At 39.4% G+C, this 13,818-nt stretch overlaps 1 protein-coding gene across 1 annotated transcript in view; it reads left to right on the top strand.

Moving 5' to 3' along the window:
* Positions 1 to 9,123, top strand: part of TERB1 (telomere repeat binding bouquet formation protein 1) — a 43,621-nt gene extending 34,498 nt beyond the window's left edge. The window contains exons 15-17 of the mRNA XM_041773058.1: positions 3,984 to 4,133; positions 4,443 to 4,505; positions 8,936 to 9,123. Of these exons, the coding sequence (XP_041628992.1) occupies positions 3,984 to 4,133; positions 4,443 to 4,505; positions 8,936 to 9,123 (401 nt within the window). The remainder of the gene's footprint in view (positions 1 to 3,983; positions 4,134 to 4,442; positions 4,506 to 8,935) is intronic.
* The last annotated feature ends 4,695 nt before the right edge of the window (positions 9,124 to 13,818 follow it).

A 13,818-nucleotide genomic window follows, 5' to 3' on the forward strand; every position in this document is an offset into this window, starting at 1 on the left:
TACTTGTTTGAGATGGTTCTTTCCTAGTCCTTTCTTCAGTAATAATTCATTCATTTAACAGACACTTAGGGAGTATTTGTCCTGTGGCAGACATGGGTATCAAAGATGAATAGAACTCAGTCCTTAAGTCTAAAAGTCACTCCATTTTACCACCTATATTGCTTTATTTTTCTGTTCCTGCCCCATTTCTACAGATTTCCCCCAAGACATAATCTGTAGCACTTATTCAGCACTGTTGAAGCATTTACTTTTGTGGCATCAACTATCATTTTAATGATGATTTTCAAATCTGTATCTCTATACTGGGCTTCTACCTTGGGTTATAGCCTCATTCCTCCATTTTCAGCTATGTCCAGGATATACTCATTTCAATATCTTGTTTTTAACTTTAAGTTTATTGTATTCAAAACACATCTTCCTCCCTCTTAAGTTGCCTTCCTTCCAGCCAGTCCATTTCTATTAGTGTTGTTGCTATTCTTCTGCCTCCCAAATTTCAAACCTTAAATCATCTATAATCATTTTTTCTCTTTACATCTCCTATTTCTGGTCTGTCAAGTTTGGTTCTTTTTTTCATTCCCACATAGGCCTTTTTACTCATGCCTCAATTACACCAACTTTCTAGCAGTCTTGCAGTTTCAAGTCTTTTTTTTTAATTTTTATTTATTTATGATAGTCACAGAGAGAGAGAGAGAGAGAGGCAGAGACACAGGCAGAGGGAGAAGCAGGCTCCATGCACCGGGAGCCTGACATGGGATTTGATCCTGGGTCTCCAGTATCGCGCCCTGGGTCAAAGGCAGGCGCCAAACTGCTTCGCCACCCAGGGATCCCTGCAGTTTCAAGTCTTACCAAGCCCCAGATATAATGTGCATGTTAACTTCTCTAACATGTGCTTTTTATCATGTCACCAAGCTAAAGAACCCTCAGCACTTCTCTGTAACTCATTGACTCAAACTCTCTGCCTGGCTTTTAAATTTTTTGAGATTTTGTTCTGCTTCTACTTGTTAAATTTTATTGCGTATTTGTTCTCTTTAAGTCTGTCAGAAAGTTGCCATCCTTATCCTAAACTTTGTCATTCAATCAACTTCAGGTTGCTTAAGAATTTTCCTAAGCTTTTCCATTATCCCAACAGCTTATCATTCACCAATTTTTACCTCGGAAATCTCTTCATTCTCCCAGTAAATGTCCTGTTGCACAGTCCCCTCATTTATATTCTGGACTGTTGAAATAACCCCTCAAATGATCCTCCTACCTTCACCTAAGCTTTCTTTTTTTTTTTTTTAAAGATTTTATTTATTTATTCATGATAGTCACACAGAGAGAGACAGAGAGGCAGAGACACAGGCAGAGGGAGAAGCAGGCTCCATGCAGGGAGCCCGATGTGAGATTCGATCCTGGGTCTCCAAGATCGCGCCCCGGGCCAAAGGCAGGCGCCAAACCGCTGCACCACCCACGGATCCCACACCTAAGCTTTCTATGAGACAAACAAAAGTCATTTCCCTGCTTAATAAATATCCTTTAGTTCCTCCCCACTGACTTAAAGATAGTGAGAAATACTTAGCATGGCTTTCAAGATTATTCTTATCTGGCCCTCCCAACCTTTACTAGCCTCAACTTTCTTCCCACATTTCTCTCATACCTTGTACTCTACCCACACCAAAGTACCTACAATTCTCTGAACACACTATGCTTTTTTGCTTTTTGGTGATTCTGCACAAGTTCATTGTTCTTGAAATATCTTCATCCCAGCCAACTTCCTGCCTGGCTAACTTCTAGTCCTTTAGGAATGGGCCACTAATAACATTAGGTGATAGGCAGATGGGGAACTTTATAATGAATGGATGTGGCTAGCATCACCCGAACCTAGTGATCAATCTTAACATTAAGAAAACAGAGAGAGGGATCCCTGGGTGGCGCAGCGGTTTAGCACCTGCCTTTGGCCCAGGGCGCGATCCTGGAGATCCGGGATCAAATCCCACGTCAGGCTCCCGGTGCATGGAGCCTGCTTCTCCCTCTGCCTGTGTCTCTGCCTCTCTCTCTCTCTCTCTCTCTCTCTCTGTGACTATCATAAATAAATAAAAATTTAAAAAATTAAAAAAAAAAAAGAAAAGAAAACAGAGAGAGAGGGGATCCCTGGGTGGCTCAGCGGTTTAGCCCCTGCCTTTGGCCTGGGGCGTGATCCTGGAGTCCCGGGATCAAGTCACACATCGGGCTCCCTGCATGGAACCTGCTTCTCCCTCTGCCTGTGTCTCTGCCTCTCCCTCCCTCTCTCTCTGTGTGTCTCTCATTAATAAAATAAATAAAATCTTTATTTTTTTAAATAAAATATTTAAAAAAAGAGGGAGATACTTTATGTGTCTGTTAATATGATGCAGTAAGAGTCCGCAATACTGCCTGTGATGAGCTATACTAAAAACCATTGAATTGGGCACCTCGGGGGCTCGGTCAGTTGAACATCTGACTCTTGATTTCTGCTTCATGATTTCAGGATCATGGGATTGAGCCCCCGTGTCAGGCCCTGTGCTTGGTAGGGAATCTGCTTGGAGGTTCTCCTATCCCTCTCTCCACTCCTTCTTGTTTTCTCTCTCTGTAAAATAAAAATAAAAATAAAAAATAAAATAGGGGTGCCTGAGTGACTCAGTGGGTGAAGCATCTAACTTCGGCTCAGGTCATGATCTCAGGGCCCTGAGATCGAGTTCTGTGTTGTACACCCTGCTTAGCAGGGAGTCTGCTTGACCCTCTCCCTCTACCCCTCCCCCAAATTGTGTTCACTCATGCTCTCTCTCAAATAAATCTTTTAAAATAAATCTTAAAAAAAAAAAACCACAATTGAATCTGAATCCTATCACTCATCCAGATCTGATTACTGGTTTTACTAGTTTATTGGACACACAGGAACATTTTAAAGCATTTAACTAGAATATAATCAGTGAAACCTAGCCTTTGGGTAGCTCCATAGTACAAATGACCCAATGTCTACATAAGTAAATGATAAAGAGGAAGAGAGGAGAATTGATAGATTAAGAGAAACTCAAGAGGGACCCCTGGGTGGCTCTGCGGTTAAGCATCTGCCTTTGGCCCAGGGCATGATCCTGGAGTCCTGGGATTGAGTCCTGGGATTGAGTCAGGCTCCCTGCATGGGGTCTGCTTCTCCCTCTGCCTGTGTCTCTGCCTCTCTCTCTCTCTCAATAATAAATAAAATCTTAAAAAAAAAAAAACTCAAGAGACATTTCAACTTAATGTAATGATGGACCTTCTTCGGATCATGGTTTAAACAAACCAACCATAAAAAGAAAGTTTTGAGAAAAAAAAGAAAGTTTTGAAATCATGGGGAAATTTTAACACTTACTGGTTATTAGATTATATTAGGTATAATTTTTTTAGGATTGATAATGGTTTTATGTGTTTGGAGGAAAGAGTCCTTCTCTGTTAGAGTTGCATATGAAGTATTTACAGATGAAGTGATACTTTAATGTCAGTTTCAGGCTTCATAATCCAGTATATACATGGGGGGCAGATCAGAGTATAGCGGGTTGTAGACAAATATGACTGACCATGACAATAATTATTGAAGGTGAATGAGGGCTATGTGGAAGTTCATTATACTTTTCCCTTTACTCTTGTGTCTTTGAAATTTTCCTTAATAAAACATTAGGAAAAAAAAGACAACTGAGCATTAGGGTCACTTCTTTTGGATATCTTCCTAATAGTGACTCCTGCTCAGAACTTAACCAAGCTAGACAGTCCTTTTATATATATCATCCTAACTGTTCACACCTATTGTGTGTTTACACACACTATTGCAACACTTATCTCACAGTATTGTATCTGTTGTCTTTAATCCTTTATGACAGAATTTCTTGACATATTTATAATTAAGTTCCTGATTTCACTTCAATTACCATCATAAAGATGTTTGCTTTCATAGATTTGTTATTAGCTATTTTGTAATAATCTATACATCATTTTAATTTGTTTTCTTTTAGGTTGCATAGCAGTAGGAAAATCTCTGAATAGCCGAAATTTTAGCAAGCTCTTGCACTCTTGCCCATACCAGTGTGATCGTCATAAAGTCATTGTGGAAGCTGAAGACAGATATAAAAATGAACTAAGGAAATCACTTCTCTGTAACAAAAGTAATTAATCAGCAGCTTTGAAACTGTAATTATGACTATACCTTCTGAACTGTGATCCAGAACATTAAATACATTAAAAAGCTAGAGAGCAAAATAATGTTGAAAAGAAAATGTCTCTGAGAAACCAGTGTTTTAAGACGTACCCAGGGAACAGATTTAGTCTCTGGTGGTTTAAAAATTCTTCCTAATCCATCTAAGAATTCCCACTAGAAGGTGGGGGGGAGGTGTGTAGGAAATACCATACTAATGGAATTAATGTGCTCTTACTCAGATTGATATTTTATCCTAAATGTTTTCTGTATTTTTCAGAAATTCTGCTGACCCCACGTAGAAGACAACTCAGTAGTGAATCTGCTACTTCTGAAAGAATAAGTGAATATATTTAATTTTTAAACCTAAATTGCATATAGTTCTGAGAAAAAGAGGACAAGCTGCAGGATTGTTCTCAGTCTTATCATTAATGGTTCTTAAATGATAGCCCTTGGCTCTGATGAGGGCCATAGTTTCTAAAACAAGAGCCTTCCCACTTTCCTTCCTCGTGTTGCTTTCTCCCCCATTGTTTGTCAGCTGAGGAAGAAGCAGAAGGAAACATTAAGTACCTAATATGGATTAGGTGTTTCATAGACGTTTCCTTTAATTCTTATAATAATGTTATAAGGTAGGTTTTGTTTTTTTAAAAGATTTTATTTATTTATTCATGAGAGACACACAGAGAGAGAAGCAGAGACACAGGCAGAGGGAGAAGCAGGCTCCATGCAGGGAGCCTGACGTGGGGCTCAATCCCGGATCGCCAGGATCATACTCTGGGCTGAAGGCGGTGCTAAACTATTGAGCCACCCAGGCTGTCCGGTAGGTTTTATTTTATTCCCACTTTAAGGTAAAATGAGTTGGCAAATGGCAGAGCTTACATTCAAATGCAAGCCTGTCTTTTTTCAGAAGCCCCTCTTCTAGCCTCTGGATCACATGTCTATTTTAAGAACAAAATTATTCTCCTATGTGTAAGTGCTTCAGAGAGATTTTGCAGCAAATTTTGGTTCATAACTATAGCACTTCACACCACCAGAATTGAAGAGACAAATAGTATATACTTCAAAACCCTGCTTAAAAATCAAAATACTTCTTAAACAATGAGTTAACTTCTAAGAATTTTTATTTAACTACAGGTTAACATTTCAAGTTTGTCACCATCCTAAGTTTATTAGAGACTTAACATTAACATTTTCTTCTCTTCATATCGAATTAATACCTGCAGAGTAAGAATAAGCAGTTGAGTACCTTACTTGTCAAAAAAACCCTGGAATTTAGTAATATCTATAGAGTTATTCTGTTATTTATTGCAGAAATATTTAGACTTGACACATATGGAAACGTTTTGCTATATATTTACCTGGACATTTTACTTCCAAAGCCTTAAAGGAAATGTCAAGTTTAGTTGTTTTTTTTGTTTTTTTTTTTTTTAAGTAATCTCTACACCCAGTGTGGGGCTCAAACTCACAACCTCAAGATCAAGAGTCGGGATCCCTGGGTGGCGCAGCGGTTTGGCGCCTGCCTTTGGCCCAGGGCGCGATCCTGGAGACCCGGGATCGAATCCCACGTCAGGCTCCCGGTGCATGGAGCCTGCTTCTCCCTCTGCCTGTGTCTCTGCCTCTCTCTCTCTCTCTCTGTGACTATCATAAATAAATAAAAATTTAAAAAAAAAAAAAAAAAAAAAAAAAAAAAGATCAAGAGTCATGTGCTCTACCAACTGTGCCAGCCAGGCACCCCTCGAATTTACTTTTTATATCTGGATCTTTTTCTTCTTTTCTTTTCTTTTCTTTCTTTTTCTTTTTCTTTTTCTTTTTCTTTTTCTTTTTCTTTTTCTTTTTCAAGATTTTATTTATTCATGAGAGACAGAGAGAGGCAGAGACATAGGCAGAGGGAGAAGCAGGCTCCATGCAGGGAGCCCGATATGGGACTCGATCCCAGGACCCCAGGATCATGCCCTGAGGCAAAGGCAGATGCTCAACCACTGAGCCACCTAGGTCTCCCTGGATCTTCTTCTAAGTTAAAAGTTTTGCATGAAAATTAAAATTACATACAGTACTCCAATAGGGCAGCCCACCTTTTGAAGTAATGTTTTCTGTAGAAACTGTTAGAAAATGGTTACTTTTCCATAGAAACATGTTGTACTTGGAAAACTTGCTTTTGACAAGGAGTTGACATCAAATTAATAATGGATTTTTTCAACAACATGATTTAAAAGCAAATATATAACAACTAAAAATATATTATGATCATTTTACATAGTAAACTCATTTCCAGAGACTCATGAAGTGAACATAATTATGGTTATACTTTGATTATACAGAAGGATCCTAAATACTGTTAAGTGATATCCAGCTCATAAATACATGTGTCTTTTTTGTAAGAATCGCTTTAGCTAAAACCAAATAGTCAAAATTTGGCCTGTTTTTTTTTAGAATTTGGAAAGGCATCTTGAGGTATGGAGTAGTTTGGTCTTATATCTCTTTTACAAGCAGGCTAGGAATTTTGGATATGTTGCCATTTTCTCCCCTTGATTTCCGTTTCTTTTCAAGAGACATTATGACTATAAGTTTGGTTTTAAGTTACATTCAAATTTGGAACCATTCTTTTGAGAAGAGACCATTGCAGCATTTGAGCTTTTAAAGAGCCTTGGCTCTCATTCAGGATGAACTGGTGTGTTGAGAAGGTTTGAAAAATAAGGGTCTCTAGAACTGAGCCTTCTTGCCTACTTTCCCCTACTCTTTCCTAACATTCAATCAATATTAAGAGGAGCGCTAAAGGAGCCACAGAAGAGAAGCCTTGCAGGGTAGAGCTGCTTCCTCGTAGGCTGCTGCAGTAACCTTTGAGAATTGGGCACAGTTATAGGACTCAGTGAGATGGCAGATGCATTAGAAAAGTCGGAATTGTCTTTATGTGAACAACTTCCAAATGCTAGTATCCTGAACATTGTAGTAATCTGTCCATTTCTGAATATAATGAATTCAAATCATTTAGCAAATGAAGTTGAAATCCTGTATTTCTTGGGTAACAGCAGTTTTCCAGTAGACCCAAAAGTAAAGAGTAAATTTATTGATAAGTTTTTTGTTTGTTTTTTAAGATTTATTTATTGAGAGAGAGTAAGCACAAGAGCACAAGCAGGGGGAGTAGCAGAGGGAGAGAGAGGAGTAGACTCCCCGCTGAGCAATGAGTCTGACTTGGCTTGATCCCAGGACCCTGGGATCATGACCTGAGTTGAAGGCAGACTCTTAACCAACTGAGCCACACAGGAGCCCCCATTGATAAGTTTTGAAACACTTTTTACCACTAAGTTTTTCCTTTCCACAAAATATTTATTGATCATCTGCTATGTGTCAGACACTGTTTTAGGCACTGGGGATGCAATGGTTTGCAAAACAGACAAAATTCTTATCTTCATGGAGCTTACATTCTAAGTAATACCATTAAGTAATAATCAGACATTATTTTCAATGATTTCTCAGCCTTCTGGGGGTAATATTTTCATTACTGTTTTAAAAGATCTGAACTATGGCTCTGTTCCTAGGAAAAGCCTAGGAAAGGTAGACAAATGGCTAGCAGTCTTGACCTGCAAGGGCAAGATTTTTTTTCTTTTTTTTTAAAGATTTTATTTATTTATTCATGAGAATCAGAGAGAGAGAGAAAGAGAGAGAGGCAGAGACACAGGCAAAGGGAGAAACAGGCTCCATGCAGTGAGCCCGATGTGGGACTCAATCCTAGGACACCAGGATCAGGTCCTGGGCTGAAGGCAGGCACCAAACTGCTGAGCCACCCAGGGATCCTCCAGGGCAAGATATTCTAAGGTTGTCTCACCCCAACTATTTCAAGTCCTACTGAAGTAAATAGCAGCCTTAAGTGGAAATAGAAAACATTTCTCCTTATCAGCATCTATCCACAAAGATAACAGGAATTAGCAATGAATGAAAAAGCTTAAAGAAGGGACGTCTGGGTGGCTCAGCGGTCAGGCTCCCGGCATGGAGCCTGCTTCTCCCTCTGCCTGTGTCTCTGCCTCTCTCTCTCTCTGTGTCTCTCATGAATAAATAAATAAAATCTTAAAAAAAAAAAAAAGGAAAACTATTTCCTAGTAATCATTACCAGAAGATAGTTATGTTTATAGATACCAACTATGTGTGTGTGTGTGTGTGTGTATATGTATATATATATACATATATACATATACACACACACTTTCTGTTTTAATCTAAAAACCAGATTAGTAACCTCCCCTTGTGCAGTCTATTTTTTGAGTTTTAATAAGCTGAGCACCCATATAGGTAATGAATGTGTTTTTTAAAATGAATTTCAAAAGACCCTTATTCTTTAAAAATATTATCAAGCCTGTTTATTAAAATAACAAGTGTTGATATTCTTTTTTATTCTATGAAGTAATGGAGCCCTTTGGGAAGACTATCTGTAAGATAGGTAAGCTGTTTGTTAATTGTCCTCACAAGAATGTTGAGAGAATTAACAATCAAATGTTTATAAATTTTTGTGTTTCTTGATTGAAAGATGTTGCAGGTATTATTACAATGGGATTAAGTTACAGTTATTGAAGAATTCACAGTGATAAGGCCTAGCTTCATAGTAGGCACTCAGTTTTAAAAGTGACATGGATTTCTCTATGATGAATAGCGCAGGCATGAAGCTTTCTCACTACATAGTTCATATCCTTAGAATAAGTTAGGCACTTATTTGGGTCTCAAGAAGAGTCCTTTTTTTTTCCAGCAAGTACTAATACATTCTAAAATTCTCATTAATTACAGAAAAAAGAAGAATTCGTAAAAACTTTACTGAAGAAGAAGTAAATTACCTTTTCAATGGAGTTAAGAAAATGGGAAATCATTGGAATTTAATTTTGTGGTCTTTCCCCTTTCAGCAAGGACGGAAGGCTGTGGATCTTGCTCACAAATACCACAAGCTGACCAAACGCCCCAAGTGTGTAGCTCCTTGATTGGAATACTTGTTAGTTTGAACTCTTAAAATACAATGCCTTGAGGAAACACAATTTAAAATATTCTTCTAAACTCTCATGAAACAGGGAATCTGAAAACAGGAATACTGTTTTAATTACATACTTTTTGTGATGCTTTATCTCATCAAATTATTAAAGTCATTTATAAAATAATAAATTTTTAATGTGTAGCCTAGTAAAACAAAATTCCTTTGTAAGATCAAACATTTGTTTAGGATTACGCTTTTATTTTTCTTTAAGCTCAAAGAACACAGGTCAGAGAAAAAAAATGATCAACCTTTAAACATTATTTGACATTATATTGTAATGGATACCATGTGAGACATTTGGACTTTAGTATATTCTTACTCAGTGGAAGTTCTTCCCCAGAACTTAGAATAGTTTCCCAAGCTGTTCTTTTTTTTTTTAATTTTTATTTATTTATGATAGTCACACACAGAGAGAGAGGCAGAGACACAGGCAGAGGGAGAAGCAGGCTCCATGCAGGGAGCCCGACGTGGGACTTGATCCCGGGTCTCCAGGATCGCGCCCTGGGCCAAAGGCAGGCGCTAAACCGCTGCGCCACCCAGGGATCCCTCCGAAGCTGTTCAAGTAAAATTCACAACACACTAAATCAATGTTTAACATTCTGTTAACTAGGGCAGCCCTGGTGGTTTAGTGGTTTAGCGCTGCCTTCAGCCTGGGGTGTGACCCCGGAGACCCAGGATCGAGTCCCATGTCGGGCTCCCTGCATGGAGCCTGCTTCTCCCTCTGCCTGTGTCTCTCTGCCTCTCTCTCTCTCTGTGTCTCATTAATAAATAAATAAACCTTAAAAAAAATTCTGTTAACTAAAATGTTCCTCTTCAAGAGGCTGATAGTGCAGTTCCTTTGAATACTCTCGAATTCTATGGTCATGTTCACTTCTTTTTGGTGTATGTTTTTTTGCTTTTTTTTTTTTTTTTTAAGATTTTATTTATTTACTCATGAGAGACACAGAGAGAGAGAGAGAGAGAGAGAGAGAGAGAGGCAGAGACACAGACAGAGGAGAAGCAGGCTCCATGCAGGGAGCCCGGTGCGGGACTCAATCCTGGGACTTGATCCTGGGACTCCAGGATCACGCCCTGGGCTGAAGGCAGGCGCCAAACCACTGAGCCACCCAGAGATCCCCCGCTTTTGCTTTTTAAAAGCTTGGAACATTTTTTTAAATTGCTTGTTTTTAAGTTAGTTTTCCTCTAGTGGAAAACCAAATTATTTGACCTCAATTTCCTATTTTTCTTATTCTTTTTATATTCCTATCATGATCCCTAAAGGATGCTATTGCAGCCTGTATTATACTTAAAATGCTGTTTCTGTGGCAAAGTGATTAAGTATCAGGGCCTCAAAGCTCACCTGTGCTTATAGCTATTTGGGTATATACCCATTGGCTCACTGCTTCATGTCATTGTAGGTCTCTGACTTAATGATAGAAATACTATTTCTTCAGTCCCAAAATGTATTTCCCTATAAGTTTGTATTCTTTTACCTTTTCACATCATAACTATTTCTACTTTAATAAACTCAGAATTTTTATTTTTTAGTTTTCTGATCCACAGTGAAAGTTCCAGAGAGAGCCAATATGCAGAAAATTTTCTATTTAAATCTAAAATGGGGATCCCTGGGTGGCGCAGCGGTTTGGCGCCTGCCTTTGGCCCAGGGCGTGATCCTGGAGATCCGGGATCGAATCCCACGTCAGGCTCCCGGTGCATGGAGCCTGCTTCTCCCTCTGCCTGTGTCTCTGCCTCTCTCTCTCACTGTGTTCCTATCATAAATAAATAAAAATAAAAATAAAATAAATAAATCTAAAATGTCCTTTTAAACAAAAGATTAATTTTCATTTAGGAAAATTCCTTATAGTGTTTAAAGTATGAATGAATCTAGTCCATTATCAGTATTTCCTAAGCACTATGGGGATTATTTAAATAGTTTGGTGGGTTATTTTGATTTGTACTTCTCAGGATTTATGAAAATTATTTTAGGTCAAAGGAGAAAATATTTTGTCTGTTGTTTCAGCTGTATTGGTTTAGATAACCAAGATGTTTCCTAAATTGTTCAGATACAACTTAAACTTATTTTTCCACTTCAGTTGGGTCCCAGATAATAGTTCTTTCATTGATTGGAAGAGATGTATGTAACAGAAAAACCAAACACTGCTTAAATGAAGCATCCTCAAAAATATGACATTCTATAGCTTAGACACTGATTTGTTTCAGTTACTGAGGCTATATTTAAAATAAGCAATATTGGGGTGCCTGGGTGGCTCAGTTGGTTGAGTGTCCAACTCTTGGTTTCAGCTCAGGTCATGATCTCAGGGTTGTGAGATTGAATTCTGTGTCTGGGCTCCATGCTGGGTGTGGACCTGCTTAAGATTCTCTCTTTCCCTCTGCCCTTCCCCACCTATAAAAAAATAAGAATTAAGAAAAGGAAATAACCAATACTATATTGCCTTCTGAACCGTTGGAATTTTATCCTAATCCTTGACTAACTTTTAGTTAACATGAGCTGCTCCTTTTTCCTTCAAACAGAAATATTTGGTAATAAAATAAATGAAGGCATATCAAAAGGAAAGCCAAGGAATGATGACATATATTTGAACTGTTTGACTTTAGGAATTCAGACCTGGCCAAATCAACAGGGAATAAAAAATTATTTTAATAATAACAGACCTTTGGAGTTGGAACTGATATCAATTATAGTTTGTTGCAAGAGGCATGAATTGCTGTACAACAACCTGGACATTGGTGGCTCTTTAATTTTATGTAAATCCTCAGAAACATGGAATTTACTAAGGATGATAATTGATGGTCATTTCTTCTTTATACTTAATGAAATGTGCCTTCCTCAAGTACCTTTTGGAGAACCACAGAAGTTGAATTTCTTTTCTGCATACTAGTCCTTGAGAAAGGTAAAGAATAGGTATCCATCACTTCTTTTCCCTCTGCATTCTTTATCTTTCATGCTGATAAGCCCCATTTACCTCAGCAGAACAGTTTCCTCTCCTATGAGCTTACTCACTGACCACTGGACACTTCTTTGTCTTTATAAACTGTGTCCAGAAAGTAATGTGGCTTGACTGCAAGAGTAAGGAATCAGCTTTGCAGGGCCCAATGAGGTTTCATGGACTTCACCTAAGATACTTCTGGTTATTCTACATGACCATCTCTCAGACTGTAGTCAATACAGTTAAAATTTACAGATCATAGTTTTAACTGATTTCTGTTTTGTTCTTAGGCATTTATTTTTAACCCCACTACTTTAGTAGTCTGTTAAATTTCATCTTGCTAGATATAATCTGTACCCAGTTTGTCATCCAGTATATTAGGCATCCTTTCCTGCTTCAGGTCATCTGCAGCTTAAGTGTGCTGCTGCATTCTCATCCAAGTCACTGATGGCAACTTGAGTCGGTTGGGTCAGGTTCCTAGCAGTCTCTGGTTGTTCCTGCTCATCAGCCCCCTCTGGGCTTGGTGTTTAACCTGCCTCAATGTTATCACTCAACTTAAAATTTTCACTTTCTTGTCTATGATGTGAATTGCCAGATGCTCTGTTGAAAACTGCATTTGCTACGTCTGCAGCATCCTCTTGCCTGGTATTCCTGCAAAAAAAAGACTGTAAATCTGGTCCTATCTTTTCCTTTTCCAACTGGTCACATTGGAGTGTTCTACCTAGGGCTGATGAAGTTCACTGACCTATAGTTGCAAACTCCCATCTTCTGTCCTGTGAAAATTTAGACACTGCTTGCCCTTTTACAATTTAACACTTGCCAGATTTCCAAGGATGTAACCCTTAATGGGTTTTCACTCTCATCGTCTTGTTTGAACCTTACTTTCAGGTTGGCAGATGCTATGCCCATTTGCTGGATCCTGTAACTCTTGCTGCCAACATTTTTGGCAGAGCTGGATCAGAATTCTACTAAGCTCATGTAGGTGGTTACTTTTCTGCCATATCCCACTTCCTTGTGATATTTAGAAATGCCTTGTACAGTGAGCTGTTTTCCACAGAGGGTAGCAAGAGCCCTCAGAGGCCACACCTAGTTATGCTAGAAGGTGAAATGTCCCCCTCCCCCATTACTTTATGATTGTCTCTCCTTGACCTTTATTCTTTCATTTTCTTTCCTCCAGCCCCGCACCCCCATCCCTGCTGCCCGCTAGAAAGGAAATGAAAGGCTATTTCTGGTGTGAAATGCTGGCTACCTGGAAATGCCGTTTTTGCAAACCCACGAACAAACTCGAGTGTTTTGTTTACGGCGGCAAGGCACTGCTTTGTGGTTTTGGTAGGGTCGAGGAAAGGAGGTGGAAAGGGGAATATAAGGATTTGAGGGTCTCGCTTAAGGTCCTCTCTCCACGCGGGGCTTGGTGAGCATGAGGCAAAGTTCATGCTACAACAGTTTATGTAGGCGCCGTGAGTAAGATGTAAGTACTGAGGTGCCATCCTTAGTAGGGGTCCTCGGGCAGGTTTCTTGAGCTTTGCAGACTTCAGGTTCCTTGTCTGTACAAGGGTTAGCTAGGCTTCGGTGACAGAACGTGGGGGCGGGGCACTGCGGCCACCGGCCTCGCGTTCGGCCGCCCGGCCCCTGACGGCGCTCGGCGGGCGCGCGGCGGGACGGGGACCCCAGTTCGGGTGCGCCGGCGCCCCTTGGCCAGCAGGGGCCGCTCGCGCCCC

This window comes from Vulpes lagopus, chromosome 10, assembly GCF_018345385.1.
Source record: "Vulpes lagopus strain Blue_001 chromosome 10, ASM1834538v1, whole genome shotgun sequence".
In the NCBI taxonomy this organism is placed as follows: Eukaryota; Metazoa; Chordata; class Mammalia; order Carnivora; family Canidae; genus Vulpes; species Vulpes lagopus.